Genomic DNA, 27,954 nt, shown 5'->3' on the forward strand with positions numbered 1-27,954 from the left:
TGCTTGTTTGTTGTTCGTATCCACTCTATTCCGTTCTGTTCTGTTGCTGACCTCCACGACAGCCACCTGGTTCCAACTTAATTAACGTCAGAGTTTGCATGTCAACTAACTGTTTCCTTTCAATACGGAATCAACGTCTGATCTTCTTGTTCATACCAACGTTAATTAATAATAAATTCTTCTCTTGGTCGGATGACTTTTAACTGTTATTATCGTTGTTAGTTACACTTTTAGGAATTTTATAAAAAGTTAATCTTCATGCCTGCGTCTCAACATCAGAGGATAATAATAAAATACAATTTCCAGCAGTTGATGGAAAATGGTGATAAAATACTAAAGATGATTTTAAAGAATAATAAAAAAAAGATTCGTTGCATGGCGAAGAGAGGTTCGGCCTAAAGATGTTGCAGATAGTCCGTGTAATTTTTAATGTATAGGCTACTCAATACTCATTCATACAGACTTGAGTTATTCAACCATCAAATAAACATTAATATGGATTAATAACAACATTTATTCATCATATAACCAATAATTATTTTATTTTTTGTATTTCGCCATTCATTGCAACATGTTTTTCAATCCAACCTGTCTTTTAAATGTTTAAAAGTATTATTTATCAAGTGATAATAATAATATTGTTTCAATATTTTGCTTCATTTCGTGTCCATACAAAAAAACATTCCCACACAAATACTAAGTGTCAGGTTAACCTATGATACATGTGGCAACTGGATTTTTAAATAACTTCAAATGAAACACGAATTTTTGATGTAAAAAAAATAGCCTATAAGCCTTAATATCTTGTTAATCAGTTATGAATAAACGTCATTTGGAATACACATAACTGTTTTGTTCGCTGCCGTATTTTGTTTTGTTGGTTGGTCAATACGAATCAATAATTCTCGTTATATATATTCGAGTATATGTATACATCAGTTATGAATGCATTCTGACAAGTATGGGATGACGTATTTTACAATGATGTTGAATATCTCTACTTATTTAAAGGAACTGTTCACAACTCTCTACATCGGATTCCTTGGCCTTATATTCACGTCATTCATCATGTACCTTGCTGAGAAAGATAAGAACCCCAAGAAGTTCGGGACGTATGCCGATGCCTTGTGGTGGGGCGTAGTCAGTATTTAGCTAATTTTACTTTTTTTAAAAAGATAAATTAAATGTTGGCGATCATGCAAAGTTTTTACTTCGTTTTCTTACATGAATGAATTAGCTATCACTTTGCCACCACTTATTTAGAACTAGCAAAATCTTACATAGTAATTTCTGTCGTTCAAAGAATTTTTTTTCTTTTTGACATTTCACATAATATTATAAGAATTACATACCTTGATTTCAGATAACTCTGTGTACCGTGGGCTACGGAGACAGCGTGCCAATAACAGGAACGGGGAAGTTGATCGCCTCCTTGTGCTCCATCCTTGGCATATCATTCTTCGCTCTGCCAGCTGTTTGTTCATTTGTTTCACTTTTTTTACGTGCCACTCTGGCAAATGTTTTTATGTCTGGTTTTTTGAAATTTTAAATGAATGAACTATTGATATATTGTGAGGTATGAAAATAAAATCTGCCAATTTTTTCTTTCCTTAAATTATAACATCAGTGATTTTTCAACTCTAGTTAGTTGGGTATTAAATAAAACAAAAATATGCAAGAAAAAAATGACTAACCATATATAAAGACACAGAGTCAAATTGTAATGTAAGTCCACTTTTCAATTTCCAAGCAATGTTTAACGTGGTATAGTCTTTGGCATTCTCACTCACAATTGCGTGAAATATTTTTTGATGCCCACGTACATCAAAGTGCAGTTACATGTGTTTCCACTGGATTAAACTTGCTTCGGTGGCTGAGACACGAGGCAATCAACACAATGGAATGAAGCAACATCACCGCCAGCATCACTACACCATCAATAAATCAACGCGATCATCATCTCCAACATCAAATAAACAACACCATCACGTCACCTACCATCATCAAATTAACAAAGTAACATCGGTCTCCTCACATCGAATCATGTCATTGTGTTTCGTTCGAGCAGGCACGTTAATGTAATGAACTTCAGGACTACGCTGCTTCAAATATTCCATCATTCATTCATTCTCTTATTTCTTCTTCTGTTTCTTTTCTAATTTTGTTAGTTATATTCAATCATTCATTCAATCATTCATTCATTCAATCATTTATTTATTTATTCATTCATTTGTTCATTCATTCATTCGTTCGTTATTTCATTCTCAGTAGTAGTAAAGGGTGAAACCATCATACTTTAAAATAGCCAAATTTTTCTATGATTTGATCACATAAGTGTTATAATAATAATTAAAGTACGTACATGATAAAAAAAAAAAAAGAAATCAGTGGAAAAAAAGAATTTTCAAATTTGTATTACTATATTACTATTGTATTACTATATTACTATTGTATTACTATATTACTATTGTATTACTATATTATGTATGATTTTATAATTTATTTGTCACTTTTATCCTTCCAATTCTATCCATTCCATTTTTAATTTCAATTGACTCATTTTATAGGTGACAATAATAAAAACTTTTTATTGCTTCGTGAAACATTTTTTTCGAAAAGTTATTTTGAAAAAAAAAGTTTAAAGTTCTCACTTGTAGAAAGCATTTTCTTCCATTGCCAACTGCACACATTGCACGTCACGTCCTGTCACTTTTTCTAACTCCGCCCATTCATAAAGTTATTCAACCCCCTGTCAAATGCTGTTTACTTATAATATTATAATGTTGTCGTGATAATACATTTTTTACCTTAAAAAGGAAAATTTTTTTATAGGGCTTTAATTTAATTGCCACCTCAATTTTAACTAAAAAAAATAAACAGTTAATGGTGGTGCCACTTTTGTATCACTAAAAAATTAAAAATTTGAAATGAAACCGTAAATTTGCCGCAAAAATTCAGAAAAAAAATCCAAAATGTTTTTACAAAAGCTAATTTTTCAATCATAAAATTTTTTTAGAATAATAAAGTTAGTTAAATTAAAAAATGTCACGGACTCCATCAGGAGCACGTGGTCACACTCGCTTAAATAAGTACCTGACACTTGTTATGACACCCACTCACTAGGACTTTGTTTTTGTTATTTTTTAATCTTCATGTGTGTTTGTGTGTTGTGTGTGTGTGTGTGTGCGCGCTAAAGCCCTGTCTGTTTTGAGTGTGTGTTGAGCGTGTGTGTGTGTGTGCTAAAGCCCTGTGTGGTTGAATTTGTCGAAACCGCAACCGCCCACAAACGCTACAAAAAAGCGCAAAAGACAGCAGTCAAGACAAAAATAATCGCAACGGTCCGCGGTTGAACCCCGTGACTGCACCACCAGCACTAAATCAATGAAACTTTATAAATATTTGAAGGTTTAGTTTTTTAAAACGTTACTGCTTTTAAAAACAACTTCTGTTGTATTCCACTTGGCTCTAAACTTAATTTTTAACTTATGACGTGCGTGCGTTTGTAATACAGCAAAGTAACAAAATAAGATCCCATGTTTAAACCTTCAGAAACTCACATCATTGTTCTATGGTCCGCAAAACATAATGCAAACAGAGAATACAGAATAAAAAAAAATTATTGAAAATAATTAGTTTAAATTGTTTCTATTAATTCTTGGGAAATGCTATAGAAATCGTTTTATTAACGATTTTTGAACAATTGTTTAAAATAATTTTATAATCTTTTTAAATAAATAATTTGTTTAATTATACATGTATTTATTGGGTTTGAAAATATAACAAACAATAACAACAGGATCAGACGCAGCGGTGAAGAGAAATGTTACTGAGTTTGTTGCAATATCAAATAAGTTCAATCAAAATCATTAAAAATTGTAACCCAATTTTTTTTTGAATAAAATAAAATTAAGTAGACCTCGGAAAAATATGAAATCTAGTTAAAGGATTTGTTTTTGAAGGGAAGCCATGGCTTGGAAACCATAAAATAATTATTGTTCGACGATAAAAAAAATGAAAGAATATTTAAGTCTTCATTAAACTTTTATAAAAAAAAAAAATTAATTTTAAATTTTATTTAATGCAATGAAAACTAAATCGTGAAAAATTTTCATTTCTTCGACAACTTTTCAAAAACTCACACGAGAGCGTTCGTATGTTATTATCTTGTAACAAACTTAATCAATTATGCCATGTGAACAATATCGAACATCGTAGCAGTTGAAAATAAGCCAAAATGTGTACTGACGCAAATGTTCGAGTGTGAATTTTTTTATCATCGCAACTTTAAAGATTGGAACTTGTAAAAAAATCGTGCAGGGCATACTCGGATCAGGCTTTGCGCTGAAGGTCCAGCAGCAGCAACGACAAAAACATCTGATCAGGCGTAAGGGACCTGCCGCTGTCCTCATCCAGTCGCTCTGGAGATGCTACGCTGCTGATGAGTTTTCCTCCTCCGTTGCCACCTGGAAGATACACGTCAAAGCATGCAAGCCTACTCAAAGGTCAGAGGTCAACATAACCTACTCTACATACCGTACACACATATTCATCATGCAGTGTTCGTACAATATTTTCTTGCTGTGGTTTTGTTTTTGTTTTTTCATTTATGGGTAGCAGGGCGTGAAATGATTGAAGGCGTCTAGTTCTATTTTAGTTAATATAATTTACAAGGATTTTTAATGACTTTAAGATCATTTATTCACCACACAAAACTTCAATTCAGTTTAAAATTTTGTTATTTAGTTAAGAGTATAAGCTGCTCATTAACTTCTGTATATTCTCATGTATGCGTCGTTCCTCTATTTACACTATAATAAAAAAATCTTTTATATACATATCTGACGTTTAAATTCAATTCGTGACGTGTGTTGATAAGAAATTAGCGATTAAATAATTAATTAAATAGAGGACTATCTTGCGCCTCAATTGAAGGCACAACCAAACAATCAAAATCCAGCACGCCATTTCGTGACACCACTTCAATAAAATGAGATGCCGAAAACAAAACAAAATAATTTATTTTCATGAAAAAACATTCAGAAATTTTGATGAATTTGATTGCAAAAATTATTTTCCATTGAAAAAAATTATTTTATTTTGTTTTATTTACATTCATTCATCGTTAGAATTCATATTGAAATTTTGGTAAAAAAAATGGTTAACTTAGAGCTGTATGTAAAGTTTATATTTAAAAACAACAAACAAAAATAAGCATTTTAAAAATTGTGATAAAAAATTAGGTTTATTAACTTTTAAAATAATCCAATGAAATTCCAAAGATCCAAATAAATTTGTTGTCAGTAATATAGAAATGTTTTTTTGAAGATGTTGAAGATTTAAAAATTTGTTTGTATTTACTAGCGCACATTTTTTGTAACTCATATCTTTTTGAATTGCTGCCACAAACAAGCACACGCCTAAACAAACACGTATAAACTAACCCAGCATAATTAAACACATCTAAACAAACATAAACAGCAACAACACATAAACAAACACACCTCAGTTACGGCCACAAAAGCAAGACGAACAGCTCATTCATCAGTCGCTTGTCTACACGACGCAAGGATGTAAGCGTGACGGGCGGCAGTGGTGTGGTGGCCGGCAGTGTGACAGGAGCCATGCAGCAGCTGAACCTCAGTTGCTCCATCACGGGGCTGCACTCGCCGATGCTTCTCAGCAGGTCCTTACTCTGCAGGTCAAACAACCTAGCAGCTGATGAGAAGGAGTATGAACATCACGCCGAACCGGATAACAGGTGCCATGCTTTATTTAGTTGGCACATGAAATCACAATTACGACATACCGTGCGTGCGTTATTAAATAAAATTAAAAATTCGTTACGATCACACAGTTAACTTGGTTAGTCTTGGCTTTTTTACCATAGCGTTATTTTATACCATGACATTATTACAATAATATAAAGTAGTTAATTAATTAATGATATGGCTAGCTGAACAGTTCCGACACATGCATGCAACATAATCGCCGGTTATTTGTTACAAAACGCACGCAGGAGTCGTCTGAGTTTGAGCGACTTCCACCACTATCAGAACTTGTTTGGCAGCAATTTGCATAGACGGGGTCTGGGGGACTATAAAGATGAAGGTGTGTCTAAATGAAAAAAACTACTTTTTCCTTTTAATATATTTAATTAATCAAATAAATTTTATGTGATCCTATTAAAAATTTAGTCGTTAATGTTGAATTAGCGATGCTACGTATGTATGTTGGTAATAATTTATGGTTCATTTACTGTTCAAACAATATTTTGCCAAACTATTTGTTGAGCGTTTATCAATGTAAAATTTATTTACCTAATAAAATAATTTATTATAAAAAACGCGTTGAGTCGAAAATATATGAACATTTAAATTTTGACATTAAGTAAAATTTACAAAAACTTATAGTGGATCTTATTTACATAAAAAAAGCAGTTTAAGTTTATAAAAATAATCAGCTAATTTATTGCCGGTATATGCGCCTGAAAATTTTCTAAAAACTTTCTATCCTGTTCCACGAAACAGAACCTTTCAATAGAGAGAACAATTATTATTTGTAACTTAATATGAATCTAATCATGGTGGATGAAGAAGTGCATGGGAGCAGGTCTCCAGGCAGATAAGTGATGCAATTTCGTCTTTCCACGTCAACACTTTTGTTTATTAAGAGTTTTTTAACTTAACTTGGTCAAGCTCATCAGGCTTATGTTTTTTGAAAAACTAATTCAATTCTGGTTTAGTATGTGTAACTTGAACCGATGAAGTGCAACTCGAATTGATTTGTTTGACGACGCCGTATCAATTATATGAAGTGGTTTTTTTTCAAAAATTGTTTTAAAAAAATTAATAAAAATCTTAATAAATTAAGCACTCTCCGTTTGCAGATGATTGTGAAGATCTCGAAGAAGTCACTCAACTGACGGAGACCCACAAAAGAGCAATCAGAGCTCTCAGGAAGATAAGTTTTTTTGTGGCTAGGAGAAAGTTCAAAGAGGCCTTTAGACCTTACGACGTTAAAGATGTCATTGAACAGTACTCTGCTGGCAATTTGGACATGCTCACACGCATTAAAAGTCTACAAAACAGGTGCTATGAACAGATTTCACTAATTAAATATGAAATTTAATTTTGTCGTGAGATTAGTTTGCCACTGTTGAACAAAATTGTTTAAAAGAAACTCTGGAATATGAATTTTTGATTCCAGACTAGACATGATATTAGGCAAATCTGGAACAAAAAAAGTCACAGTGTATGAGTCGAAAATTACGTTAGCATCCAGAATTGTAAAAATTGAAAGACAGGTTTGAACATTTATTAATTCCTCAAAATAAAATTGTATTTCATATTTTTCAATTGTTGACAACAAGTTTTCTTTTTTTAATTTTAGGTAGAAGAAATTGAGTCCAAGTTAGATTTGTTGATTGACATGTATAAAGTTGAATCAAAACGAAACTGCTCCACGCCTCCGCTAACGAATCCTCAACACAACAAAACCTGCAATGAATCTGCTCACCCTCTCTCGCCTAAAACAGTCACCAGCGAAAAAGTAACAAACGCATTGGAACAAAGTCAACGACAGTCAACAACAACCACGACAGGTAACGGTAAAACGGAAGGACCAACCGACCCAACAACAGAAACATCAAATGACCCAACAACAGAAACATCAAATAACCCAACAACAGAAAAGCACACTCAGGAAATCACCACAATTATCACGGTCGCAACGCCAACAAGACAACCAGTTCAGGCGTTAACAGCCTCACCAACGGCGTCAACAACGAAACTAATGCAACGTCACCTTTCAGATCTTGGTCCTCGTCGTCTCAGGAAATCAAACAACCCAAGAAGGTCACTCCATAAGTTGCCCCTTTTAAAGTTGAACGATGGCGATCCAATGAAGGGAGACCTTGACATTGAATCCCCTTTACAACAAGTGTCGCCAAATTATGAAGAAGTGGAAAAAACAAATGGTCATATTGGAGGTGTTTTCCAGAAGGCGGCCAATGAACCGGGGTGCATGAATGAGATCAGTGAAGCAACAACGATGGCAGCAACAACAGCTGCAACAGCCAACGAACGAGTAGAAGAAGGAGAAGGAGAAATATCAACGAGCCAACAGCAACATTTGCAGCTAAACAGTTTGAAGGACCACCAACAGCTAAGGAGGTTGTCTACAGGGTTGAATCACGTGTCACTCTGTACCGTGAATGAAACTCTTACGAAATAATCCTTCTGCCTGTCTTTTTTTTCATTTCACAATATACACATCTATGTGATTATTAAAATTTGTTAAATTATCATACGATTGATGATATTTCAATAATTTTTTTTATTTAGTATCTTATTATAATACTTTTAAAGCATTTTTTGGGCATTTCAAGTATGTACTGCGTTCTATATTCATTTCTTATGTTTGATGTACTTGTTTGTGTGTGTGTGTGTGGTGTGTGTGTGTATGTGTGTGTGTGTGTGTGTGTGTGTGTGTGTGTGTGTGTGTGTGTGTGTGTGTGTGTGTGTGTGTGTGTGTGTGTGTGTGCGTGTGTGGGTATGTATATAGGTGTACATAGATATATAAATTATGTCAAGTCAGTTGCTCAAGCCGTTTCAATTTTGTGTACTACATACTTGAAACTTGAAAGTGCAGAAGGAAGAAGGAATTTGTGTTGTTGTACTTAAAATTATTCAAATGGATGTCGTATCGTGGCAATAGTACAATAATAAGTTGTCGCAATAACAAAAATATTATTATTCATGTTGATACTTAAGGTTTTCCAATTCCGAATTTATATACATACAATGTTATGATAATAAATTATTTAATAATATCTATTTATTTATTTTTCAAGACACACAGGCGCGTGTGTGTGTTTATAAGTACGCTAAACTCTTTTAAATCTGGTAATATTTTCTTAGTTTACTTTTTTATTTTCTTCTATCAGATACACCAACCAACGTACATTATAACAAAAATTTAAAAAATTGGCCTCTCCCAGGAAAAGGTGCAAATCCAAAATTACTGATCATTTTCCCCAGCTAGTCACTTTAGTTTTTTAAGATCACATAAAATATTTTTAAACAATTTAAACATATGGCTGGCTGAAAAAATACTTGTCAACGCAACGAACCAATCCTAATCACTTTTAAAGTTCTTAAAAACGTAAACTCCGCTATAAATTCTTATAGCGGAATCAATAGAAGAATTGCAAACAATTGTTTCCAAACTTGTTTTTGAAAGTGAGAGGAAAGGCTTGCAAACTAGCATCAACAAAAGAAAGTGCATGGTTATCAGTAAAAGGAAAACCGCCCCAACCTGCTCCATAATCATTAATGGCAAACAGGTGAAACAAGTCAACAGCTTCAATTATCTCGGAAGTCTGATTACTTCAGGTTATAAATGTGATATGGATATCAAACGAAGGATAGCTATGGCATAAGATGCATATTCTAAAATGAAAAAACATCCTCGCCAACACTAAAATCAGAATATCAACACAATTAAGACTGTTAAGATGTTACATTTTTCCTGTGCTAACTTACGGTTCTAAGTCATGGACAATTTTTAAAAAAATGGAAAAATGGATTAGATCTGCTGAGATGTGATTTTTGAGAAGAATTATGTAAATTAGTTGAACCTCTCATACTTCGAATGGGGTTGTATTAAAACATTCCGGTTATGAAAAGAGGAAATTAATACAGATAGTCCGACGGGGGAAGTTAGAGTTTTTTGGTCACATCATGCGGAAGGAAAGAACTGAAAATCTAACAACTACTGAAAAGATTGCTGGGAGAAGAGATTGCGGTCAAAAACGAATAACATTCGTGAAGTCCTTGTGTCACTTGTTGAATATTATCCCATTTCAACTACTACAAAGTGTTAAAGATCTAGTTTTGTGAAGATCGATGGTCGTCAATATTCTAAAAGGATAAGGCACGAGAAGAAAAAGAAGAAGAAAAAGAAAAAAAAGAAGAAGAAGAACCTAGAAGACGACAACAAAAGTCTGCTTGACAACCATTTTCAATAACGTCATCTCTGCACTACAATACGCTTGGTAGATTTTAAGTGAAACTGATTTGTCTCCATGTCCAGTTTTTTTATTACATAACTACGCCTATAACCTAAGTTACTTAAATCTATAATTTTTCCAAGGAGAATGAAAATTTCAAGTTATGAAAGAGCAATACCATCCAAACACAATTTACGAAAATAAACATGAACAATATATGGAAAAAATCAATATTTCTGCAAATGTTTATTGCTTGTAGAGAGCAAAAAAACTAACGTTGCATTTGAATTTTAATAATATTTGCTCAATTTTCAAAATTTTTAACAAAACAGCTAGCAAAAAAATTGCTCTTGAATAATTCAAGCACGTTCAAGCAAAAAATATTCATAGGGAAGCATATTTTATTTGCATGGAGATATCAGCGTGTATCATCCTCTCCTACGATGCGGAGGTGGAGAAACATCATTTAATGTGGTTGTTGTCACGATTTTCAACTCTACGTACAACCTTTGCTGGTAACTTTAACATAGAGACATATAATTTTGAAATTTACAAAAATATAATATACGTAATTGAAACATTTTTACCACCCTATGACTAACTAATTAAAAGAGAAGAATGAGATTAGTGTTACTGGCATTGTGTTCTTCAGCGAGTGTGCTTTGGTGATATAAAATTAAAACAATAAGAATAATAATCCTTCGGGAAATTAAAAAGTCTCATACATTCGCATTATCATAATGAGGTCCGCATATTCAAGTAATTATGCTTCATCTTGGTCCTCTACTCCTGTGAACAAACGTATATAACGTATATACATACAGATGTTTTCAAATTTAGCAAACATATTTTGCAAAAAGTTCCAACTTGAAGAAATACGAAAACAAAATTTAGAATCCTTCAATAGTTTTGCACTGGTGTTAACAGCGCAATTTATTGTGGTTTTAAAGGAACAAAATAAATTCTACATGTCTTTGCATGAAATATTTTTGTGCACAATTCCAAGTACAAGTTCAGATTTACCCATGAGTTTTTCATGCTTATGTATGTTTCGAAAGTAAAGAAACTCATTCTATTTGGACAAAAAAAATTGCAATGATATCCTATTATATTTAGAACAATTGCTTGAAAGTGCCAAAATGTCAATAAACTACAACAATAAGTTATTGGTTGGACGTGAGAGCAGAAAGTAGGACTGACAATCTGTCAGGAATGGGTGTGAATTATTGCATTCATTCCACATTCCATCGATGTATTGCCGCGAATTAAAAAACATTGCAATTACGCATATATACATACTTCTCTGCAAAAAGAAACATGCGAATTAGAGCGGATAAGTAGTACGGAACAAGTTCAATTTTACTTTAAATTTGTTAACTTCCAAAACTTCTGTAACCAGAAACTCTCAAGTGAAAGATTTGGTTTGGTTGTATTTAAATTTTACGAGCTGTACCCGACCGGTCTAGCCGGCATCCATGATTTATTATTTATATATTTTTCAAATTAATAATGTTATTCACCTGAGAAACCGTGCGAGGATCCCAAGTGGCGAATTTTTCTTCTAGTTCTCTGCTGCTCGGCATCGTCTCATTGATGCCGCCCTTTTAATTTTTCATCTATCAGTTAATTTCCAACTTTTTAATATTTAATCACTACAGTGTCAAAAATTATATAAACATTTGTATTTTGTAAAAAACATGTCTACATCAAACAGGAAAATCTGTTAAACAAACTTTTCAAGCTTTCTCGTGTGTGTGTATATATGTGTGTGTGTGTATATGTGTGTGTGTAGTGTGTGGGTGGATGGGTGGGAATAAGAAGTAAAGCGTTAATGGACTCAAAATTATTTGATGAGAGATAATGATAGTTCAGGTTTTGAAGGGGCTCGTTTGATAGGTATAAAATTTAACCGCTTGCTTTCCAGTGCTTGGTAAATTTTTGAATAATTTAATAAATTTTGTTAACCTGTATCAACAAATTAATTTGCTATTAACTGATTCAATTTATTTAATTAATCAACTAAAAGTTAACGAAAGATCAGAAAAGGTAACCTGGTAAAATAACAACTTACGTTAGTCCATAATTAATAATAATAGCTTACGATCGATTCCGTGTAATAATACAAACAGGCTTAGAGCAAAATATCTTTGTACAATTAAAACCATCATATTAAAATCTTAATACGAAGAATAAGTAGGTAAGTAATAAATAATAATGATATCGAAAATTTAAGCATAATAAGTTTAAGAATACATTAAAGCTTAAAATGTTACAACACAACATAAACATAAATTATAAACAAGCAAGCACAGATATATATATATATATATATATATATATATATTATATATATATATATGTATATACATATATATATACAGATATACATATATATATATATATATATATATATATATAGATAGATAGATTTGGATAAAGTTGGTATACATTATGTTTTAATCGAAAGCTTATTTAGGACACAAACAGTTAAACATAAACGCGTAAAACATGAATGCATATAATTTTTTAAGCTTCGTTATACAACCAACGGAACTGAACATTTTTATACAAGATACAACAAAAACATTTGATAAATAAACAACACCATCGGTGAATATAAACATTGACGCGAATTATTTAACTTTTACATTTGATAAAATGCATGAAATAATTTGTCAGAAAAAATAGGCGAATCAGAATAAAAATATAGACAAATCCAAAAATAAACATCAGACCAAAATGAAGAATAAGTGAAAAGATGTAATAATAATTTTGATGGTGCTTTTCAAAGTGAATATATCTCCAGTGACTACGAATGTAACTATGTACACGTGCGTGAGTCCAACCATTTAAGAACAAATAAATGCTTTTGAATTATCATCGTTTAAATAGATTAATAGATACTAAAAATAAATGAGTTTAAACATACGATTTGTAAGCAGTTTGTAACATTTCAAAACTTCCAACTGACGATCTACGTACACCATTCCAACACTATTTCAAACAATGCTTTCCTCTCAAAATAAAAGACATGTGATAATTATATAATTGCTGACAGATATCTGACATACATGAAGTTGTCTGATCAATACATTACAGTTACATCAGATTGATCAATCAATTAATCGATCGATCGATTAATCATTCATTCATTCATTCACTCACTCACTCACTCACTCACTCACTCAATCGATCAATCACTCAATCAATCAATAAATATCAATAAGATTAACTAGAAGTAATATACGTACACGTTTGCAAGCGCTCTTGAGAGATTACATAATAGAGTTATAATGGCTCAGTGACAAAATAAATAGCAATTATATATAGAGTGCAGAGTTAATTCCTCATGAATTATAACACGATAAAGCAAGTTTTCAATTTAAGGACATAAGTGAAAAACTAATACCAACCCATTCAAAGATAAATTCAAATTGAAAGAAGGAAGCTAGGTGAGTTGGTAAGAAATGGAAGATATATGAGAGATACATGATACAAAGATACAGAGGAAAAGTTATTAAATATAGTTCAAATAAGCACAACAAAATAAATAAGTAGAGTTATCTAATTGTTCCCAAAAATATTTAGATTTGAAAATCCATCTGAATCTGTGAAGCAAAAAGTCAATAATCAATCAATACTAAAAAGTTCGTAATTTGTCTGAAATGTTGAATTAAACTGTTTTCTCCTTTATACTACGGGTAGAAAAATACGTATTTGCAATGCAAAAATATATATACATATATGAATAGAAATTTTAACTTCAGCGAATTCAAAATATATAAACAGTCACTTAAAATTATGAAGAGATAAAGTTGGGGTAGGTTGATTAGGCAGCCAACCAAAGTAAAATATTAAACGTTTAACGGACTTCCGTGTGATGAGAAGATTATGGTAGAGGAAAGACAAGGCGAGAGTTCGTTGATGTTAAGCTGTTTTGATGTAACATCACAATGATGCTAAGTTGATATTATGTTACGTTAGGTATATTGTGACGTTACATTCTCCGCCGATTTACATCCAGTTAAAAGTACCATCAATAATGATTGGAGGTCGTCATCATTAGAGTATAATGGATGAGCGTCGTCGATACTTACGAGGACACACACACATAATGAAAAATAACTCGTCAGCACACGTAGGCGTTCATGATGTCAAAAATGTGAAATGAGATGGAACTATTATTAAACATACATACACTTACATACGTACATACGCATTAACAGCACAATCTACGTTATATAAATCATATTTATATATATAATATATATCTTCACTATTTCCACCCATAAATTCGCTAGTACATTGCACTGAGTCTTCGTTCGTGTACTATTTGATTGACGGTTGGTAAAACGTTGAACGTTAAAAAAACGAGCAAGCAAAAAAATTTTAAAAGAAGAAACAAATAAATATATATACATATAAATAAATAAATGAGTTATTAGAGAATGCCATTGGTGTAGTATTGAAAGTTGTCGTAGAGTTTGGTAGTCAGCGAGTTGATGCTGGAGTCGACCATGCTATCAATTTGTAGTTGCAGTTGTTCCTCCGTCAGATTCATGTGGAAGCGATCCCTCAGGCCCTTTATCGTGGACGCTCCTCGTCCGAAGCATGGCAGCTGAGAACCTAGCGGTGGGTCATCGTCATGATTAATTTATTATAATTGATTATTAATAATTACAAATTATAATTAATTTAATAATTGGAAAGTTGGAGGTTTATTGAAGACAATGACAAGTTTGATAGTAACTACAGTTTCCACGAGACAAAATTAGAAAATATTATTGAACCATTCGAAATGTTGTAAAATTCTCAGCTTCATAACGTTAGATGGTTCATAATGGTCTTCTAATAGCAAATAAAACTTTAGAAAATATTTAGCTTCAGGTTTGTGGATTATTTAGTATTATTTAGAATTATTTTGTAAAGGATGAATAAATTGATCAGCTAACGAGCTAAACTACTAATAAATAAAATTAAAAAAACTAATCTAAATGGTCAACAAATTTATAAACGGATCATTCAACAAATGAGATGATCAATTGATCAATCAAACAAACTAACTAACTAACTAACAATCATTCAAACAAACAAACAAATAATCAAACAATCAATCCAACAATCAATCTAACAAACAATCAAGCAAACAATCAATCAAGCAGGCAAACAAACAAATCCACACCAGTCAACAAACCTGACTGCATAATTTCGATGAGAGGAACGAGTTCATCCATTTGTTTTCGAGCAGCCACCAATCCTTGCAGCATCAGGATCTTATAATACTCAAACATGTCGCTATGCAGACCACCCATGACCTACATAGAATACGTGAACGCTAGATGGTCATGACTATACTACCAAAGTTTCTCCTACTATATTACTATGACGTTGCTACAAGAATACAGAAAATTATGAGATAAAGATGTTAAAGACTATAGAAATAATGATATTTCAATAATAGAAAAGTTTGAATTCTGTAGAAAAAATCATAAAAACACGAAAATTAACATTTTTAAATGTCTGCATGTATATACAGTGCTAACATTACAATAACAAGAAGCACTGGAACAACAGCTATGCAACAGAAATGACAACCTCCACAAACTCTCTGGTCAGTTTGAATGCAGATGTCTCGAATCCCAGATTCTTGCCAGGAGATATAGAGAGTATGAAGCCAAAGTCGATGTGTATGATGTGTCCGTGGCAATCAAGTAAGATGTTTCCATTGTGTCTGTGAAAGCACATACGTACAAACAAACAATCAATTATGGAACAGATGAATAATGAAAGAATATATAGATGAATAAACCATTGAATGGATCGATAGTGTAAATGTTTGAATGTAATAAAAAAAATTACGAAACGTGAAAGCGAAAATAGAAGTAGAAGCACCTGTCTTTAACTTGCAGCAGATAGCAAACAAGTGAATAGCCGGCACAACTTTGCACGAAATTGTGCTGCGCCTGCAGAAACTCCTCTGACGTCACAGGTCCAAACTCGTGGACGAAATAATCCAAGAGTGACATCTGACTGTTCTTCTTGACCTGATGCACGGATATCGCGTTGAGTACGGGTTCAATCATGCCACTGTCACTTGATGTCACCAGGATCCTGTATGGCCGCAACCACAGTGCCAGATGCTCCTTCTCCCAGATCATCTGCAACGATGATCAATCCTATATTTAATTATTCATTCATTCATGTTAATTGGTTATGGTGATTACTGACTGGCCTGCAACAATGAGTTGTACAAGTGAGAAGATTGCTCAGTGGCTCAATCTTAATTCTATTACTAATAAGATCATCAGTTATGTTTTAAAAATATGTGTAATAATAATGATATGCAATTAAACAGGCGTACAACTAGATGGAACAGGACCGAAATGTGAAAATAAATGTGGAAAGGGACCTTAAGTTTAGTAAGAAATTGGTAGGCCAACAACTCCTGCCTCAAATCATCGCCACATTTGATGATGACCGGCAGAAGTTTCCAGTTGGACAGATGTCCATATGGTGAGTTATCTCGGATCCTGTTCACCTTCTCTTCCCAAGGTTCCTTCATTGCCGCTGCCGACGGGTCTTCAGGATCTCGCTTGAAACAAATCATTTCAACAGTTATTATCTCGAATGGCGTTCCTATAGTAATAACTTCATGAAAATACAAGAAGCAAATGAAAATGATCTAGCGAATAAAATTTGAATGTAAATCTGACATAAGAGAAAACATGTGGTGATAGAAAATTAAAAGTATGTTGAGATACAATGCAAGATGAATCAAAGCCATATGATATATTTACAATGATGAATCATCGGTAAATAAATGCGTTAAAGAATAAGGCATTCAACCAAAAAAACTTTTAAATGAAAACAAAATAGGTATAAAAGTTCATAAGTTAAATATGTCAAACTTTATGTAGAATGTGAAGAAAGAAAATTGTGATTTGAGTCTTAATCAAGTAATTTTGAAAGTTTAAATTGAAAAACAAGAAAATGACAAGTTAATGAATAAAAAATCAAAACGGGTCGAATGATCTATAGACCTAAATATAGTTTGCAGAATAACGCTATATATATATATATATAATTATAAACATAATGCAAAGGTTTTATTGCTTGAAAGATAATCACCTCAAATTTTTTTCGAGGAGTATTAATACTCTCAGACAATCTCTTCCTAATGTCACTGGCGGCAATGTACAATGATTCCTTGTTATCTGTTGAGGCTGAACTATCGATGGAGAATTGCGATATCGTGTCCAGGGAACATTTTGACTTCATGTGGAATTGCTGTTCAAATGTGAGATTAATCTTTCACTTGACTTTCATGAATTATAATAATCTCCAGCATGAAATAACATTAAAAAAACGTTAAAATGTAATTGCAGTAATAGGTTCATGCATTTCTTCATACGTCCATTTATTCCTTTATTCATTCATTTATTCATTCATTTATTCACTCACTCACTCACTCACTCACTCACTCACTCACTCACTCACTCACTCACTCACTCACTAACTCACTCACTCACTCATTCATTTATTCATTCAAACATGGCAAACATTCATTTATATAAAATTAAAAACATTCATTTAATCAAGTCATAAGAAATCACAAACAAGCAGATGTTTCAATCAACAGAAATTTATTCTTTAACTAAAATTATCAGCGTTTAAATTTTTATAATTTGTAAGCTTAGTAAAAACGAACGTTAAAAAATATACAAGCAGCCCTAGCTGCTTGTATATTTTTTAATTAATTCATTAATTAATGGCAATGCAAAGAAAAAGTAAGGATGGTCACCTGTATGATGTCATCATCTTCTTGGGACCAGCACTCGTTGTCATCGAACTCAGAGAGGCCCATGTAATAAGGAATGATCATGTCAGGCTTTGAAGATTTATCAGCTGATTCTGTGGTCGTAGTGGATGAAGAAGTTGCGCTAACAGCTGTTGTCGTTGCACCTGCAGACGTGTTTGTAGTTGTTGTCGTTGTTGATATTGTTGCGGTCTTTGAAAGGTCGTCGCTGGATCGACTGAGTGAAGAGTTTGAGGATGGAGATGAATTTTGAAACATTTTATTTGGAAGGGGAGCTACGTAGACATTCTCGCATTCAAGGACTTCCACGTATATCAGATATGGGGCCTGTGTCAGAAAATACAACATGGAAATGATAAAATACAAACCAACAAAAAAATTTTAATAGAACGAAAACTTCATCAATAACTTTTTTAGAAAAATATATCTTGGTTTTAACAGTTTATCTCAATAGAATCTCAATACAGTGAGGATCACCAGACAGGCAAGAACAAGGTCCTGCAACTTTCTTCCAATCCAACAATTACAACAACACAATTTCTATTTGTATTGTTTGATTAATTGCCAGTGAATCATATAAACTTTATAACAATATAAAAAATTACACAAGATATTCAAGATGATTGTGCAGTTCTTTTGTCATCTTAATATCCTGGCCAACAAATTTTCAAATCAGAATATAAAAAAGAATATTTTCTCTAAATCATTTCTTATGTAAAATATCTTATATTTACATATATTTCTTGCTTAGCATTACTTTTTCACTGTATTCGTTTATACGTTATATATGGAAGTCGATTTCAACACAAACATGATAAAAAAAAATGTACGTTCAAAATTCAGCGCGTTTTCTGATTAGTAAATACGGGATTCAAAATTATGTTTTCTCATTTTTTGCATGTTTGATTGTAAAAGATTGTTTTTTAACCGCTGATTCAAACAATTTATTGTTATGAGTTCATTTCTGTTATATATTAACTACCGAATGCATTAGTATCAATAAAATATTAGTTCTGTTTTTAAGTAGCACCGTTTAAAATATTAAACATAAAAAAGTATTAGTGTTGGTATTGCCGGCAAAACCTCAAAGATTGAACATGGGATTTAGTATCAGCAATATATTTAAAAGCTAGTATTGGTATCAGTGTTGGCGGTACAATTTTTGAGTATTGTTAACAACTCTGATTTCTATCACGTTTTGTTGATAAAATACACAAAACAGTATCACTTCTGTTGTAATGTAAGGCATAAAAATATTAAACCGGGAAGTAGTTATGGATGTAGTTTGTTTGAATGCCAGCAAGTCATCATTTATACATCATTAGCCCACTGAAATCCTTTCATCATAATAAATATTTTTCATCAAAGACATAAAAAGTTTTCAAAGAAAAAATATTAAATGAATATCCAATGATTGATTAATTGATTCACCCTTTCTTTGGAATTCAGAACAACAGCCTGAGTGTGTGGGATGCGAACAACCAAATGATCGCACCTCTCATGAATGGGCAGGCAAACACGAGACGGTAGGTTCAAATTCAACAATGACAACTCCGCTATCAACCTCGTTGCTTGAAAATGTAAAAAATCTTAATCACAAAACTAAAAAATAGTAATAGTAAAAAAATTATAATCAAAACTTTTAAATTTTTTAAAAATGCAATAGAAAAAATTAAGAAATATTGGTTACTTCGAGCCTCCTTCGTTGGCAAAGTGGAGAGCTTCTTGCCGATGTTCATGAGTGCATTGACAAATTCAAGCTGAGGTTGTAGTCGAGGTGCTCCACACCTGCACTGATCAACCCATCCTTCACCCACCAAATCTGTTATGCCACTCTCTGCACCAGACAACGAGCTGTTTTGAAGTTGTGGATGCTGTTGGTGGTTGCATGTGCATCCACTGTGGAAGGCACGACCCGTGCTCAAGTCACCGATGATGTTTGTGTTGGCTGTTGCATTGCTGTGCATGGAAGCTAACATCAAGCCTGTTCGTTCATATATGTTTATCATCATTTTCTTATATTACATTCAATTCCTTAACTAAAAAAAACTAATCTAAACTATGTTACATGCAACGTACCCATGCAATACATGTGCATTCATAGATGGATAGGTAGATTGACATTTAAGTGTGTTTCTGAGCATTATTGTTTATGTGCAAAATGATAAAAAAAAATTGTATGAATCATGGTTGGCTGGCAATCAATAGTTTGAAATAAGCATATTGCATTGAGAACCGAAATCCTCGAAAAATTATGTACAGCTCAACTAAACATTCAACCTTTGGTTTCTTGTAATGATTTCAACTTATTTTTATAATTTGAAAAACAACGTTAACTGATGAACTGATGATATGAAAAAATAGTTTATTAGTCAATAACAAACATAAAAAGATGGTAATAAAAGATTTGTAATAATAGTAATAATAATAATGACGATATAATAGTAATAACAAGAATAATAAAAATAATTATTCAACCTGAAGCATCTGACCAAGATCTTTGGTGAATTTTTCGGTTGATCGATGTAATTGTTGACGATGATGAGGTTGATGTGGAGGAGAGAATTTGAGTTGTTGCAGTGACGTTGTTAGTTGGAGTTGCGACGTTTTCATCATCTTGTTGTTGAGTTGATGAACAAATCTCTTTCTGAGTTGGCCTGTAAAATGTTTACATAAATGTTTAGGTTGATTAAATAAATTGGCAGTGCATGCATAAACTTGCATGAACCTCATTACATGAAAGAAATTAAAACTATCAGTGACAAAGTATGCCATGCAGTGATGACTGCATTTAACATCATCATCAATACATCTCAAAATAAAAAGTACCACATGAAAACAACTTCACTTCAAGTTCCTCCAACTCCATTCATTTTTCCAAATGGATAAATGAATGGATCATAAAATCATTAACAAAAATAGAATGGCTAATGATAAGGAATCAATGTTGTTTTATTACATGAGTGCATGCAAAGTAGAAGCTGAAACTGATGTTCTCTATGTGCATGCACTGTGTGTGTGTGTGTGTGTATATGTATGTGTGTGTGTGTGTGTGTGTGTGTGTGTGTGTGTGTGTGTGTGTGTGTGTGTGTGTGTGTGTGTGTGTGTGTGTGTGTGTGTGTGTGTGTGTGTGTGTGTGAAACTAAAAAGATGTAACCCACAAAAATGATGACACATGTTGTTTCAAACATTAAGCTAACATTCGTTTGTTTGTAGCTACAAATTTTGAACTTTAAAAATTTTTTTAAGAAATACAACAAAGTACAATTTGACAGTTGAATGAGCGCAAGGAAGGAAAGTTTGAATATATTTAATTATCTATTTTAATGCCAAAAATTCGGTAGAATCCATATGATATTGTATAAAATATGGTGATCTCCTTCCAACATTCTAAATACCAACGATTTGACAGAATTTATACAATATTGTATAAAATATAATCTTCTTCCAGCTTTTGCATATGTATATGTATATATATATATATATGTTTGCAAAATTAAACATACAGTCATTATGTATGGTTATATAAATATCTATTTTATAAGCATCACATATTGATATAGGCACATATTAATAAATATATAATGGTACAATAAAATGTACTGGCTGGCTAGCTGATACATGACAAGACACGTGACCCCCTTTTTTGGTCTTTATTATAACCAATTATAAAATGAATGTCTGATGTCAAATGACTATGCAGAAGAGAAAGTTGAAAAATTAGCAGTTATATAAAAGCCTATGAAGAAAAACTATATATACATTCAACAGATGATGCTAAAAATATAACAATTAAATAGCAAAATTACGGTAAATAAAATTAAGAATATCAAGATAATAATCAGAGAAAATTGTTTCCTAATTTGGTGCTTATATCTACTAAATAATACAATTTACAGAAAATATTTTCTAAGCAACCCTTCTATATAGAATTTTTTCATTAATAAAAACTAATTAACTGGGGAACTGTGGGTGGATCCAAGAGTGTGGCTAATCAAAAAACGTTAAACATTGAAAAAATGCGAAAAAATAGTGCAATGGGCAAAAAAGTCATAAACTTCAATAAAAGTCATGAAGGCAGAGACCATAACGAATGTTTTTTTTTAGGAAAACCAATATCTTAAAAGTTTAGGAAACAGTGAAATAAAAAAATAACAACAAACTCATAATAGTAGTGAAACAAATAACTTGAAAAAAATATAAATTGAAGACGGGTCAGACATCAGAAACAAACCTCAACTCCTCTGCTAATATCATCTTCCTCAATTTTGGTCCCTGAGAATTCTTCCAGTTGGGCTTGGAGACTTCCGGTGAAAATGCTCCCAACAACCAGGCTACTGTCAAGCTGAACGAGATGCTGTTGCGACATCTGAAAATCATACAAATATATATATATACGTAGATCTTTACAAATGTGTGCAAGCTTGTATGACATATATTAACGCATAAATTTTTGTTTACACTTTAAATCAATGAATATCATTGAAGCATATCAAAATAATGTTTAAAAGTTTAAAAGAAATCAGAATCACACATTAAAATATCATGCCAAACAGAATATTTCCACAAGATATAATGCACAAGTTAATGGAATGTTTTTGTTGACCTTGCTCTCTAGTTCAAATACAACAAATGGAATGAAAAATAACATGAGCTAAAGCAAAAGTATAACAACGTGATTACACATACAAAACAAAATTGAATAAGATACCACCTACCTACCTATGCATCCAACTAATGTCAGCCAATTTAACAATAACAACTAAAGAAATGATGTCAGCTCCAATTATGACTTACAATAAACATCATTTTAGCATAACTCAGTAATGACAGAAATGACATTAGAACAAACAACTAAAAACCTGTAAACAAGATAAGGATGCAAAACCTCAGCGACATCGTGCATGTATATGTACATAGTCAGGAGTTGTGGTAGGTAGAAGTCGACCAGCTTGTGGTCAAACGAAAACATTCGATTGCCTGGTAGGATGAAAACGTATTAAATATTAGTCATCACTAACCAACACCATCAACCTTTCATATTCATATCCATCTGTTTTATACACAAAACCTAAACCATGATTAACATATTTGAGTGAGTGTATATATATGTAAGACAGTTCGGCGATTCATAATAACCTAAATGGCACTAAAAACCTTAAAAAATAGCATTATCATTCAGTCAGGACAATTATATTTATTAACAAATAAAATAAAAAATGAGCATATAGCAAGAAGTTCATTCCATAACTTCACCTAATGTGAACTCAGTTTTTGACTTCAACATTGTGAGTTCAACATTGAACTCTGCTTAACTGCAATGATTTAAAATTGTAATTATAATTGAATTACGACTGTGGTTACAATATCATTCTAATTTCATAATTGCATGCATATCATATATAAACTTTACTTTGACTGTCGCAATGTTTCACCAAAAAAAATTCTCAAAACAACAGAACATTGCTGCCCATGCTGGCCTTCACAACGCAGATTAACATGATGCAAATAAATAGCTCTCCTGCTGAAAGAGCAAATTTAAAACTCAAGCCCCAAACAAATGCAGGTGAGCAAAATTGCTCTTAGGAGACAGCTTACATTTACAGAATAAACAAATATAATTTATAAGATATGGGAAGTTATAAGAACAGAATTAGCCAAAAAGAAAATGAAAAAAATAATTGGTACAATTAATATATAAATGAGCAAGAACCACAATTAATTGCCCTTTCACATGTTGGTAATTAATGCAATAATTTCCTTACATATGTCATGAACAACACCAGCCAGCAATTGTAATTCATAAGTTAGAGTTTATGAACATAACAATAGAGCTCATATGAAATATTAATGATATCAAATAAATAAGCCTTAATGATGGACAGAGAAAATGCCCAACAAATCATACTGAACCAAAAAATGAATAAGTTGCTAACTCCATGTTATAAATATCATTAAATTAACGCATCAACAAAAATATCAACGCAAACGTATTGAGCCTATACAACGGAAACATGAACAGAACATACATAAACAGAAAGAAACAACACACATCACACACACAACACACACACACACACACACAAACGCTCAGAAAACAGTAGGCCTATTACAAACACTAATAGCACAGCTGTTCATTTTTATGTGAACAACACATTTGTAAAGATTGAAATGTTCATTGTTATTAAATGATGAACAAACATTAGATTTTGCTATTATTAATTCATCAACAAGCTATCATTTTATTGTGATTTCATGTTGGTACTCAAGGTTATTTGAATACAATTGTTATTTAGCTTATTTTGATTCATAACTATTTCAGAGAAGGTAAAAGATAGTTCAAGCTATATTTTAAAATGTAAACTACCAGTTTCTTGAATCATCCCTACTACCTTTTATAGATAAGAAATCATTTATCAACATTTAAAAAAATTCCAAACCAGCATGATTCAGAGCAATCTAACATTCCAAATTTAAAAACAAGGAAGATTGAGGTTTAAAATACCTTTTCTGAAAAAGTTAACAATGAAAATTGATTTCAATTTTAAATCACTTGATGTAGAACAACATTTAAAAAGTAATTTATTAAAAAATGCAACAATATTGAAACTGCTAATTGATAATGGATTCAAATACAAAAGAGCTCCAACCAATATAAGATTGCACTCCTGGTTCTTTTGAGTTAAACAAGTACTGTATGGCAATAGGCATGTCGAACAATTTGGACTCGAACAACCTCAATAACCATGACGATTGATTTGTTTTGGGGGCTTTAAAAACAATTCCACTTGACTGCTTAACTTTTTTGACATTTGTTAAGGTGGACGTGGAAGATGTTGAGGATAGTGATGAGTCATTATGATTAGGGAGTGATATTTTACTACTATTGTCTGTTGAGCTACTGTTTGAAATGATCCCAACAGAAATATCTGATGGCTTCAGATGTGGCAAAACAGATTTACTATCAACCGAACGAACAACTTTATTGTTTGAATTATTAGCATTCTTTGCACAAACATTTGAAGCTTTATTAGACAATGTGCTAAAATTTATTGTCATATGATCACAGCTAGAACTTCGCTTGTGGTCCAAGTTTTGTTTTCTCACTTGTTTTCCAACTATACTTGCTCGATGCACTGTGTTGAAGTAGTGAGACAATGGCGAGGACACGACTATTGCACTGTCCCCACTGTCACTGCTAGCAGGAGAAGGCTGATTATTCACAACTGTTGCCGACTTGGATGAGGCCACTGATGATCTCTGAAAATTTAATTCATCTGAAGTTGTGATGTTGTCAGTGGATCTTGAGGCAATGTCGACTAGAGGTGAGACAATTTTGATTGAATGCTTAGATGTGTACTTACTATGCAGTCCTGGAACAACATCATTTGAATCAAAGTCTGGAGTTATACCACTATCCATCGATTGACTTCGTTTGGAAGAATGTATCAATGCTTCATTTGGTGAGTTGGAAGATAAAACTAAGTTGACTGAAATTAAGTTATCTGGAACAATGACACATATATTTTCAATATCCATCCTCTTCTTGGACTTCAATTCGTTTTTTTTGGACTTTATCACAAACCAAAAATTTAAGCCCAAATTGTACAGTTTTCAACTGTAAAAATTTGAACAATATTTATGCAAATAATTAATTCAATAAATATTATTTATTTTATTTTAATAGTCCCTGGGTAAGGAAACTATTTAAATAAAAATAAATGATTAATTTTTCTATCCTATTAATTAACTAATTAATTAATTTAATATATTTTAAATTTTAATTGTAATAAAACATCAATTATTATCAGATAACAACCCAATATTGGCTAAACTTTTTTAATTAGAAAGTAATTTTACTAAATCATTGGTTCAGCATGAAATTTTAAAACATTTTACTTTTCTCTAAAAATTGATGTTAGTATTTTAAAAAGAAGAATAATAATTAAATTATTTATTATTTTAATAAGTTAATTAATAGCTATAAAAAAAAGTTATATAGTTAGATTTAACTAAATTAGATTTTAGTTTAAAAAACGAAAAAAAATATAAAATAAAATTCATTTATTTATATTATTGTATTATATTACATATATATATATATATATATATATATATATATATATATATATATATATATATATATATATATATATATATATTAGATTATTTATTTTTATACTCATTTATTATTACTAATAACTTTTTTCTAACTACCTAATTTTTAGCATAAATATTGTTTAAATTTTATAATAAATAGTACTGAAATTTCTTTCCAAACTCAAACTGCTGGCAACAGGAAAAAGTTGAGTTTTGGTAGGTGTAAAAAATAAATAGTCCAGGCGTTGGGAAGAATTTTAAAGAAAAAAAATACCTAACTGAACTGACAGTCTGACTGACTGACTGACTGACTGAACTTCAGTCACTGAAGTGATTATTTTTTTAATTTAATGATGTTTTAAATATTTTGCTAAAAATAAAATGAACAATTAACATTGAAAATAAAGACTCACTCATTCATATTTTGTTTTTTTGACAGATAGAAATAATGACTAAGAACACAACAAATATTTAAATATTAAATTAAATTAAAAAGCACGTAAAATAAATGGCTCTCGACAAACAAGACTATTAGCTGGAAGAAGTATTAGTAATCAGGCAATTGTTTGTGAAAGCATCGGAAAAAACTAATAGCCAAAAAACATTTCCACAATCTATAACCTCGGAAACTACGCGTTTAATCACATATATAAAATAAAATTATTATTATTATAATTATTATGTTGTTATGTAAACATGATAGTGACAAGTTGAAAACACCTTTTATTTTGGCAACATCGAACGTTAGAACGTTGTACCAGACTGGAAAATTTGAAAACGTAAAACAAAAAATGAAAAGAATGAAGATGATTAGCTGGGAGAAGTATAACACCTTTTGTGAAGTCCTTGTGTCTCTAGTTGAATATCACCACATTTTAACTACTACAAAGTGCTAAAGATCGGGTTTGTGGAGGTCGATGGTCGCCAATATCCTGAATGGATAAGACACGAGAAAGAAAAAGTCATGTAAAAATATGTACAAATATTTTATAATGTTTTAAAAAAGGTTATCAACACATTATAAAAGACCACAGGGCAGTAAATTTGTTTTCAACTAAGATAACCAAATGAAAATGCATAATTACTGGCCATCTTAAAATTTGCTTAGATGGAATGAAACAACTTGACATTAATGTAACAAAACAAGTTTGTAAAATAGTGGAATTAGAAACTGTATAGCGCTCACTACAGAAAAGTAACGAAAACAGAAAAAAAAGAATTAAAGCTGAATTATTTCAAAAATAGAAACTGGTCGTCAGACTTATTCATTCAAGTGTAAGATTGATGTGTGTCTGCAGCGGTAAAACTCCGAATTCACTAGAATTCAGAAGGACTACAACATCATTAATGAGCAATAAAAGACAACCTGATGAAACATGAAAATATTTATATAAAAAAAAAATTCTAGTTATTATTAACGCCCAAACAAATAATTGCGACAGAGATCCAATCAAAGATATCCGAATCTTTATTAATAAAAAAATCAGGCCATTGATGAACATGCTCTAATTTAAATACAAACACAAATACAAATTTATAGGAAATTAAACGAGGAGCGATAATGCTGTTAATGATCAACAATATGTGTAACGAAAGACATGGAAAATTCATAACATACTTTATGTGTCGGATGTATTTAATTGGAAGAAAGAATTGAAATAAAAAGGAGCGATCGATGCCATTAACAGCATCCGGCATTAAGCATCTTCCAGGTTTGTAGGACCTGTCCGCAGTTACAACTTGGCAGACCTATAAGTTATGAGAAGCATGCCTGCTGTTAAGATATATCTTGTGTATGTTGTGTGTGTTGTGCGTGTGTACGTGCGCGCGCCCGTGGGTGTGTGTGTTTGTGTGTGTGTCTGTGTGTGTCCGTGTGTGTGTGTGTATTTGTGTTTGTGTGGGTGGGTGTACATGCATGGCGATTTTTAAAGTTTCGATTAGTTGAATGAAAGAATAAAACAATTTGATAAGACTAGTTTGACCAGTTCGTTTAATTAATCGTTATGTTTGTCTTATTTATTTTATTGTA

At 31.8% G+C, this 27,954-nt stretch overlaps 2 protein-coding genes across 2 annotated transcripts in view; one reads left to right on the forward strand and one right to left on the reverse strand.

Moving 5' to 3' along the window:
- Positions 1-7,309, forward strand: part of HELRODRAFT_75893 (hypothetical protein) — a gene marked incomplete at both ends in the record, with an annotated part of 61,720 nt that extends 54,411 nt beyond the window's left edge. The window contains 6 exons of the mRNA XM_009016041.1: positions 1,012-1,140; positions 1,364-1,474; positions 4,318-4,534; positions 5,479-5,775; positions 6,899-7,088; positions 7,207-7,309. Of these exons, the coding sequence (XP_009014289.1) occupies positions 1,012-1,140; positions 1,364-1,474; positions 4,318-4,534; positions 5,479-5,775; positions 6,899-7,088; positions 7,207-7,309 (1,047 nt within the window). The remainder of the gene's footprint in view (positions 1-1,011; positions 1,141-1,363; positions 1,475-4,317; positions 4,535-5,478; positions 5,776-6,898; positions 7,089-7,206) is intronic.
- Positions 7,310-14,450: 7,141 nt separating this feature from the next.
- Positions 14,451-24,884, reverse strand: HELRODRAFT_76296 (hypothetical protein; the record flags this gene model as incomplete). The annotated part of the gene is made up of 13 exons (XM_009016042.1): positions 14,451-14,635; positions 15,204-15,324; positions 15,602-15,740; positions 15,902-16,167; positions 16,419-16,601; positions 17,138-17,296; positions 17,811-18,152; positions 19,257-19,396; positions 19,516-19,809; positions 20,304-20,466; positions 22,056-22,194; positions 22,688-22,805; positions 24,476-24,884. The coding sequence occupies 13 exons, from the start codon at positions 24,882-24,884 to the stop codon at positions 14,451-14,453; spliced, it is 2,658 nt and encodes an 885-aa protein (XP_009014290.1).
- Positions 24,885-27,954: the final 3,070 nt, after the last annotated feature.

Source organism: Helobdella robusta, assembly GCF_000326865.2.
Source record: "Helobdella robusta unplaced genomic scaffold HELROscaffold_17, whole genome shotgun sequence".
Lineage (NCBI taxonomy): Eukaryota > Metazoa > Annelida > Clitellata > Rhynchobdellida > Glossiphoniidae > Helobdella > Helobdella robusta.